The sequence below is a fragment of the Physeter macrocephalus genome, chromosome 7 (genome assembly GCF_002837175.3).
Source record: "Physeter macrocephalus isolate SW-GA chromosome 7, ASM283717v5, whole genome shotgun sequence".
Lineage (NCBI taxonomy): Eukaryota > Metazoa > Chordata > Mammalia > Artiodactyla > Physeteridae > Physeter > Physeter macrocephalus.
The window spans coordinates 37485035-37495537 of NC_041220.1; the positions used below are offsets into that span (position 1 = coordinate 37485035).

At 35.2% G+C, this 10503-nt stretch overlaps 1 protein-coding gene across 1 annotated transcript in view; it reads left to right on the forward strand.

The window, feature by feature from the left end:
* SULT1E1 (sulfotransferase family 1E member 1) overlaps positions 1–10503 on the forward strand; it is a 25082-nt gene that overhangs the window by 11281 nt on the left and 3298 nt on the right. The window contains exons 5-6 of the mRNA XM_007112114.3: positions 6094–6220; positions 8142–8236. Of these exons, the coding sequence (XP_007112176.2) occupies positions 6094–6220; positions 8142–8236 (222 nt within the window). The remainder of the gene's footprint in view (positions 1–6093; positions 6221–8141; positions 8237–10503) is intronic.

The window sequence follows — 10503 nt, forward strand, 5'->3', positions numbered from 1 at the left end:
TTTCTCCCATTCTGAGGGTTGTCTTTTCGTCTTGTTTATGGTTTCCTTTGCTGTGCAAAAGCTTTGAAGTTTCATTAGGTCTCATTTGTTTATTTTGTTTTTATTTCCATTACTCTAGGAGGTGGGTCAAAAAAGATCTTGCTGTGATTTATGTCAAAGAGTGTTCTTCCTATGTTTTCCTCTAAGAGTTTTATAGTGTCCGGTCTTACATTTAGGCCTTTAATCCTTTTTTTTTTTTTAATTTAGTTTATTTGTGTATGGTGTTAGGGAGTGCTCTAATTTCATTATTTTACATGTAGCTATCCATTTTTCCCAGCACCACTTATTGAAGAGACTGTCTTTTCTCCATTGTATATCCTTGCCTCTTTTGTAATAGATTAGTTGACCATAGGTGCATGGGTTTATCTCTGCACTTTCTATCCTGTTCCACTGATCTATATTTCTGTTTTTGTGCCAGTACCATATTGTCTTGATTACTGTAGCTTTGTAGTATAGTCTGAACTTGGGGAGTCTGATTCTTCCGGCTCTGTTTTTTTCCCACAATATTGCTTTGGCTATACGGGGTCCTTTGTGTCTCCATACAAATTTTAAGATTTTTTGTTCTAGTTCTGTAAAAAATGCCATTGGTAATTTGATAGGGATTGCATTGAATCTGTAGATTGCTTTGGGTAGTATAGCTATTTTCACAATATTGATTCTTCCAATCCAAGAACATGTTATATCTCTCCATCTGTTTGTGTCATCTTTGATTTCTTTCATCAGTGTCTTATAGATTTCTGAGCACAGATCTTTTGCCTCCTTAAGTAGGTGTATTCCTAGGTATTTTATTCTTTTTGTTGCAATGGTGAATGAGATTGTTTTCTTCATTTCTCTTTCTGATCTTTCATTGTTAGTGTGTAGGAATGCAAGAGAATTCTGTGCATTAATTTTGTATCCTGCTACTTTGCCAAATTAATTGATTAGCTCTAGTAGTTTTCTGGTGGCATCTTTAGGATTCTAAATGTATAATATCATGTCATCTGCAAACAGTGACAGTTTTACTTCTTCTATTCCAATTTGTATTCCTTTTATTTCTTTTCCTTCTCTGATTGCCATGGCTAGGACTTCCAAAACTATGTTGAATAATGGTGGTGAGAGTGGACATCCTTGTCTTGTTCCTGATCTTAGAGGAAATGCTTTCAGTTTTTCACCATTGAGTATGATGTTTGCTATGTGTTTGTCGTATACGGCCTTTGTTTTGTTGAGGTAGGTTCCCTCTATGCCCATTTTCTAAAGAGTTTTTTTTATCATAAATTGGTTTTGAATTTTGTAAAAAGCTTTATCTGCATCTATTGATATGATCATATGGTTTTTATTCTTCAGTTTGTTAATATGGTGTATCACATTGATTGATTTGCATATATTGAAGTATCCTTGCCTCCCTGGGATAAATCCCACTTGATCATGGTGTATGATCCTTTTAATGTATTGTTGGACTCTGTTTGCTAGTATATTGTTGAGGATTTTTGCATCTATATTCATCAGTGATATTGGTCTGTAATTTTCTTTGTTTTATAGTATCTTTTCTGGTTTTGATATCAGCATGATGGTGGCCTCATAGAATGAGCTTGGGAATGTCCCTTCCTCTGCAATTTTTTGGAAGATTATGAGAAGGATGGGTGTTAGCTCTTCTCTAAAGGTTTGATAGAATTCACCTGTGAAGCCATCTGGTCCTGGACTTTTGTTTGTTGGAAGATTTAAAATCACATTTTCAATTTCATTACTTGTGCCTGTTCTGTTCATATTTTCTATTTCTTCTTGGTTCAGTCTTGCAAGGTTATACATTTCCAAGAATTTGTCCATTTCTTCCAGTTGTCCATTTTATTGGCATAGGGTTCCTTGCAGTAGTCTCTTATGATGCTGTGTATTTCTGCGGTGTCCATTGTAACTTCTCCTTTTTCATTTCTAATTTTATTTATTTGAGTCCTCCTCCTCTTTTTTTTTTTTTTTTGATGAGTCTGGCTAAAGTTTTATCGATCTTGTTTAACTTCTCAAAGAACCAGCTTTTAGTTTTATTGATCTTTGCTATTGTTTTCTTTGTTTCTATTTCATTTATTTTTGCTTTGATCTTTATAATTTCTTTCCTTCTACTAACTTTGGGTTTTGTTTGTTTTCCTCCTCTAGTTACTTTAGGTGTAAGGTTACATTGTTTTTTTGAGATTTTTCTTGTTTCTTGATGTAGGACTGTATTGCTATAAACTTCCTTCTTAGAACTGCTTTTGCTGCATCCCATAGGTTTTGGATTGTCGTGTTTTCATTGTCATTTGTCTGTAGGTATTTTTTGATTTCCTCTTTGATTTCTTCAGTGATCTCTTGGTTATTTAGTAACGTATTGCTTAGCTTCCACATGTTTGTGTTTTTTTATGTTTTTTTCCATGTAATTGATTTCTAATCTCATTGCATTGTGGTTGGAAAAGATGCTTGATGTGATTTCAGTTTTCTTAAATTTATTGAGGCTTGATTTGTGACCCAAGATGTGATCTATCCTGGAGAATGTTCCATGTGCACTTGAGAAGAAAGTGTAATCAGCTGTTTTCGAATGAAATGTCCTATAAATATCAATTTAATCTATCTGATCTATTGTGTCATTTAAAGCTTGTGTTTCCTTATTAATTTTCTGTCTGGATGATCTGTCCATTGGTGAAAGTGGGGTGTTAAAGTCCCCCACTATTATTGTGTTAATGTCAATTTCCTCTTTTATAGCTGCTAGCATTTGCCTTTTGTATTGAAGTGCTCCTTTGTTGGGTGCATAAATATTTTCAATTGTTATATCTTCTTCTTGGATAGATCCCTTGATCATTATGTAGTGTCCTTTCTTGTCTCTTGTAACATTCTTTACTTTAAAGTCCATTTTATCTGATATGAGTATTGCTACTCCAGCTCTCTTTTGATTTCCATTTGCATGGAATATCTTTTTCCATTCCCTCACTTTCAGTCTGTATGTGTCCCTAGGTCTGAATTGGGTCTCTTGTAGAAAGCATATAGATGGGTCTTGTTTTGGTATCCATTCAGTGAGCCTGTGTTTTTTGGTTGGAGCACTTAATCCATTCATATTTAAGGTAATTATCGATATGTATGTTCCTATTACCATTTTCTTAATTGTTTTGGGTTTCTTTTGTAGGTCCTTTTATTCCCTTGTGTTTCCCACTTAGAGAAGTTCCTTTAGCATTTGTTGTAGACCTGGTTCGGCGGTGCTGAATTCTCTTAGTTTTTGCTTGTCTGTTAAGCTTTTGATTTCCTCATCGAATTTTAATGACATCCTTGCTGGGTAGAGTAATCTTGGTTGTAGGTTCTTCCCTTTCATCACTTTAAGTATATCATGCCACTCCCTTCTGGCTTGTAGCATTTCTGCTGAGAAATCAGCTGTTAACCTTATGGGAGTTCCCTTGTATGTTATTTGTCCTTTTTCCCCTGATGCTTTTATAATTTTTCTTTGGCTTTAATTGTTTTTCAATTTGATTACTATGTGTCTCTGCATGTTTCTCTGTGGGTTTATCTTGCCTGGGACTCTCTGCACTTCCTGGATTTGGGTGGCTATTACTTTTCCCATGTTAGGGAAGTTTTTGACTATAATCTCTTCAAGAATTTTCTCGGATCCTTTCTCTCTCTCTTCTCCTTCTGAGACCCCTATAATTCGAATGTTATTGCATTTAATGTTGTCCCAGAGGTCTCTTAGGCTGTCTTCATTTATTTTCATTCTTTTTTCTTGTTTGTTCTTTAATTCTTCTAGGTGTTTGCTCTTTAATTCTTCTAGGTCTTGATTAAACATTTCTTGCATATTCTCGATCTTTGCCTCCATTCTTTTCCTGTGGTCCTGGATCATCTATCATTATTCTGAATTATTTTTCTGGAAAGTTGCCTACCTCCACTTCCTTTAGTTGTTTTTCTGTGGTTTTATCTTGTTCTTTAATCTGGTACATAGTCCTCTGCCTTTTCATTTTGTCTGTGTTTCTGTGAATGTAGTTTTCTTTCCACAGGCTCAGGATTGCTGTTCTTCTTGCTTCTGCTGTCTGCCCTCTGGCAGATGAGGCTATCTAAGAGGGTTGTGCAAGCTTTCTGATGGGAGGGACTTGTGGTGGGTAGAGCTGGGTGTTGCTCTGGTGGGCAGAGCTCAGTAAAACTTTAATCCACTAGTCTGCTGATGGGTGGGGATGGTTTGTCTCCATGTTGGTTGTTAGGCCTGAGGTGACTCAGGACTGAAGCCTACAGGTCCTTTGGTGGGGCTAATGGGGTACTTCGGGAAGGCTCATGCCAAGGAGTACTTCCCAGAACTTCTGTTGCCAGTGTCCTTGTACATACAGTGAGCCACAGATGCCCCCCACCTCTGCAGGAGACCCTCCAACACTAGCAGGTAGGTCTGGTTCAGTCTCCTGTGGGGTCACTGCTCCTTCCCCCTGGGTCTTGATGTGCACGCTACTTTGTGTGTGCCCTTCAAGAGTGGAGTCTATGTTTCCCCCAGTTCTGTTGAGGTCTTGCAATCAAATCCCGCTAGCCTTCAAAGTCTGATTCTCTGGGAATTCCTCTTCCTTTTACTGGACCCCCAGGTTGGGAAGCCTGACGTGGGGCTCAGGACCTTCACTCCAGTGGGTGGACTTCTGTGGTATAATTTTTCTCCAGTTTGTGAGTCACCCACCCCCCATTTATGGGATTTGATTTTATTGTGATTGCTCCCCTCCTACCATCTCATTTCAGCTTCCCCTTTGTCTTTTGGGTAGGGTATCTTTTTTGGTGATCTCCAGTGTCTTCCTGTCAATGATTGTTCAGCAGTTAGTTGTGATTCTGGTGCTCTTGCAAGAGAGAGTAAGTGCACATCTTTGTACTCCTCCATCTTGAACCAATCCGTGGATAGTATTTTGAGATGCAGTGAATATTCAAGACAGAGGGAACAGCATGAACAAAAAAAAGGCATGAAAATTATGAAGTAAATTGTTGGATATAGTGGCAAAGAGTTCCATTCAGCTAATAGGTAAAAAGGACTAGGGAGAGTTTTAAGTAAGGTTGGAAAAGTTCAACATGGATAATGATAGCTTTGATGAGAAAATAAAGTTCACTTTATTTACTGTAGTATTTGGAGCTTTTTATAGTGGGACCTTAAAACTGAAAACCATACTTCTTAGAGTATACAAAAAGATTTCTTTAAAATTGTTTGAAAATGTATTAACTTGAGTAAGACAGGTTATGAGCCTAACATATCCAGGAAAGAGTGGAGAGTCAAGAGCAGCCATTCCTAATGGCATTGCTCAGGTGCCTGAAGGAGGAAGTGGAAGACCAGAGAGATGGAGTTTACTTTTGCAGCTCTTTTCCTGCAGCACTGAGTGTCTGACCTAGAAAAGACTGTAACGATCTGATGTAACTCATTTGTTTAGTAGATAGAAAATGTAGGTCCAAAATGATTGGTGCTTTGCACAAGATGGTAGAAATTAGTGCCAGAACCAGCGCCTAAAACCAAGGCTTCCTGACTGTTCATTTATTGATGTTTCCTCACTATATAAAATGGAAACTCAACAAGGTGTGAGTGATTATATTTTTTCACTGACAGCAACATGCACTTAAAAAGAACCTCATAAACATGATTTTTTTCTTCAAGATTGCAAGCAAGAAAATAACAGGACTTTTTTTTTTTTTTTTTGCTATAAGGAATAGTGGTGTAGTATAAAGGCCAGAAGACTTTTTTCTCTCATTGGGTACATTTATTCTCAACCATGTATTCTGACTAAGCTTCAGTTTAGTTTCTTCACTTATAAATTGGGGATAATAATCTGCCTCATCCATTTTATATCAATGGAATTTGAGACATTCAAATGAAATATGTGAAATAAAAATGAATATGGCACAATGAAAAGTGAGAACTAACATTGAACAACAATGCAAAAGATGTTGTCACTTCAGATTATTTAAGGAGTTTTCTTCTTTATAATTTTATATATTTTATATATTTTCTACAATAAATGTGTTATGTTTATAGTTGAAAACATAAGCATTTCCTTTTTAAATCTTGATGAGAATATATTTGAAAAATATTAGCTGATTTAATATCTAATTTCATCTTCTTAGATCATCTATGTTTGCCGGAATGCCAAGGATGTGGTTGTTTCTTATTATTATTTCTTTTTAATGGTGACTGCTAATCCAGATCCTGGTTCTTTTCAAGATTTTGTGGAAAAATTCATGGATGGAGAAGGTATGAACAGTTTCTTTTTCTGAATTCTTTCAAGGTAAATGATACAAGACAAATGGCATCTCTGGGCAAACATTTTTGTTGTCTGTTCTGGTCTGTTATCCTTCCTGGTCCTTAATTAAAACATAGAAACTCTAGAAGACCTTGAACTTTAGAACAAGCATAGAGTTTCCAGATGCGGATGGCAAATTGCAGAATCTGGATACTCTAGTTGGTGCCTACAAATAAGTATACAGATGTATGTGTGTCCAATTCTCTCTCATCTCTTTTTATTACAGAAACACTTCACAGTGTGTTACTACAACTTCATTGAACAAGAGGGGAAAAAGACAGAGGAGAGAAAATGTTCATTTGTTTCTAAGAAAAATTTCAGATACTACATGGGGCCAGAATTCACAAAGAAGTCTGAATATCTACAAAGTTCTTACTCATTCTAACCACTGTACAGTCTGAATAATTCAACTAGATTTCTCAGAACAGTACAAGAGTTACTTGAGCAGAAATTCTGGGAAATTTTGTCTTTTTATTTAACTCCCAACTAAAGCAACTGAGTATTCAAATTTGAGAAAGAAAGGGTTCAGGAGAATCTAGTATTAACTAAAGAAGGCCATTCTAATCCTGTAGTAATAATTGTAAGGAAAAAAGATAATAACACCATTTTTATATCCACAAAATTTAATATTGACTCAATGAAAATGTGGTGTATGTGCTTTATGCTTGTTGCTACATTTGGAAAATTTTATGCTAAAGCATCATGAATAAAATACATGCCTCAAGATCATTAAACCGGTGTTATAAGGCAGAGAAAGATAATGTACCTCTGCAAAATGAATGAATAAGATCACTATAAAAATCATTATATGACTTTTTCTATAAAGAAACAAATGTAACAAAACAGAAACAGACCTACCCACATATACAGAAAAGAAATTAATGTTTACCACAGGCGAGGGGGATGGGGAGGGGAAAAATAGATGAATGGGATTATGAGGTACAAGCTGCTAGTTATAAAATAAATAAGTCACAGGGAAGTAATGGGCAGCATAGGGAATATAGTCAATATTTTACTTTAATTTTACGGTGTGTAATCTATTAAAATATTGAATCACTATGTTGTACAACCACTATAATATTGTAAGCCAACTATACTAAATAAATAAATAAATAAATAAATAAATAAATAAATAAATTGTCGGTAGAGTCAAAGAACAGAAGAGGTATGTAACGATTTAATGCAAAGCAGAGTACTTTGACTCACACATCATTATATTATCATGTCAGCTTTTTACTGGGTAAAACACTTGGATATATGTGAGAGAAGATGAGGGAAGAGAAAGGAAGAAACCGTATTTGGTCATACCACATCATCTCCAAAATCTTCTAATTTTTTAGAGTGAGAATGATACTAAGCGTCCCTAAGAGGACTCCTCTTACCATTTAAACTGTGAGTAGTGTAACAAAAATTATATAGCTGCTAGCTCCAGTTACCAAAGCTAGTTTTTAAATGGTATATTTGAGACCTGGACTGAATTCTGATCATAATAATGTTGCTAATTCCACTACTCAACTCCTTTCACTAACAACCTGATTTCACACACACACACACACACACACACACACACACACACACACCATTTTCAAAAATGCTCTCATAAGCTCTGAATCAAATGGATGGAGTCTTCCTTCACTTTTCCCCTGAGTCATAAACCATGTCATAATAATGAAAGTTGAGAATATGTTTCTGTATATAGTTTATTCAACATACTGTGCTGCTTTTGCTGCAGAGAAATTTGCTTCAGATGTGCAGCTGATCTCTAGTTTTCATTCCATGATCATTTATTTATATTTCTTTGTGTGAAGACTCATTTTCAAGCTATATAAAGATGATGCTATGTCCTCACATTGTTTTTATCTCTAATTTTAGTTCCTTATGGTTCCTGGTATGAACACACAAAATCTTGGTGGGAAAAGAGAGAGAATCCACAAGTGCTATTTCTTTTCTATGAAGACATGAAGGAGGTGAGAAAATCAAAACATGTGACAACTTAGTAATTCTCAAAATGTTAGAATTTGACAACATGGTAAATAAAAAATTCTGCCTTTAAATAAATGACGCAGCTAACTCCAAAAGTTAAAGTAATCCAGATACTTTAGCACAGATTTGAAGCTAGTAAATAAAAACCTTCTGTAAATGAATACATATAAACCCAAGTCTCAAAAAATTACCAAAGATAAAAGAAGGAATTTGAGTTCTTAAAACAAAACAACAACAACACGCACACACATATGCACACAAGGAATCACAATGGGCAAGAAGAGTTAACTGGTCTCCAAATCCACAGAGGTACGAATTATCAGACAAGGACCATAAAATAACTATGCTGAACATGTTTAAAGAAACAAAAGAAGAAATTAAAAATTTTACAAAGAAACAAGAGATTACTAAAATTGAGAAAGCAGATTTGGAAAAAAAACCCAGCAAAATAGAATTTCTAAAATAATTTTTAAAAATTAAAATTAGAAAATTTAAAGATAGTTTAAATAACAGATAAGACATGACTAAATAGTGAATTAGTAATGTAGAAGATGATGCTGAGGAAAGTCCACAGGATGTACCACAGTGAGGTAAAAAGAAAACTTTAGAAGAGGTAATGAATATATAAGACAGATTAATAAGGTCCCACATATATCAACTCAAACTTCCAGAAGAAGAGAGTAAAGAGAATGCTGGAACAACAATATGAAAAAGAGTGAGGACATCACAATTTCTTCATAATCTGTTTTTTTTTCCAGCTTTGTTAATAATCAGGGTAATTTAAAATAAAAATTACTAGGATGCCCTTTCACATCCACCAGATTGACAGCAATTAAAAAGTCTGACAATAATAAATACCAGTCAGGATGTGTGTTAGTGAGAAGCAACACACTTCTGATAAGAGTATAAAAATATACAAACACTATGGAAACAACATGTTACCTAGGGAGGGCAAATATGCACATAATTTAAGACTCAGAAATTCCACTAGTAGATATATGCTCTTGAGAAACACTGACTTGTGTGTAGTAGTTTATATATACAGCAACATTCATAGCAGCGTTCCCCATGACCATAAAAATTGGAAACAACCCAAATATACATATATTCAGGAATCAATACATGATATATACTATTATTCTACAATCAAATATCATATTACAATGAAAAGGAATACACTTCAAAGGTGCACATCAATTGGGTAAAACCAAACCATATGTTGTCTAGGGATACATGCATGAGTTTCAAATCTACAGAGTAAAGCACAGGATTGATTAGGTCAATTTCAGGATAGCAAGTTTGTTGTTGTTTGTGGAAATTGGAATGGAGAATGAAAAGAATGATGTTGGAAACTTGCAAATGGAAAAACTCAACCAATTATGAATGTTTTATTGCATACATTGGGTAGTAGGTAAGGGTGCTATATTGATTTTTATTCTTTAAAGCACATATGTGCACATATCAAATAATTTTAAAATGAAAGACAAAATACTGGGTCTTTTTATTAAGGGGTAAGAAATATCTTCTCTCATTCTTTATTAGTACCAAGAAAGCAATTGATATCCATGTCTTGTCCACATCTTTGCACAATTATTAAGATTCATGTGGCAGTAATTCTAGAGTTGTTTTGATGAGGACAAATTTAAAATAAAATCATAAATATTATTTTAGAAATGAATTATTATTTCTTTATAGAATTTAACACAGAACAAATTGGAATGAGAAGCAGCCATGATCTGTAGTTTATTTTATTACTTAAATTTGTGTTCTATAACTAGAATATTGAAGACAGTAAATTTGAAAGGCACACGAAAAAAATTTATTAGTTAATCCAACCATTTCACCCTTCCAAATTGTTCATGTCCATTTACTCCCTGTTTTGGTCAATAATGGCCATGCTTAGGTTTCTTCTCTATTTGAGTGAATGAGGAACAGAAGAATGAATGTTTTCTCTTGTTTCTACAACATATCAAGTAGAAAGAGAAAAAGACAGTAACCTTGTTATGTAGAGATGCTACCATTTTTTGTGGAAAACAAGTAAATAAAAAACATGTGAGAGGCCTTCCCTGGTGGCGCAGTGGTTGGGAGTCCTCCTGCCGATGCAGGGAACACGGGTTCGTGCCCCGGTCTGGGAAGATCCCACATGCCGCGGAGCGGCTGGACCCGAGAGCCATGGCCGCTGAGCCTGCGCATCCGGAGCCTGTGTTCCGCAACGGGAGAGGCCACAACAGTGAGAAGCCCGCGTACCACA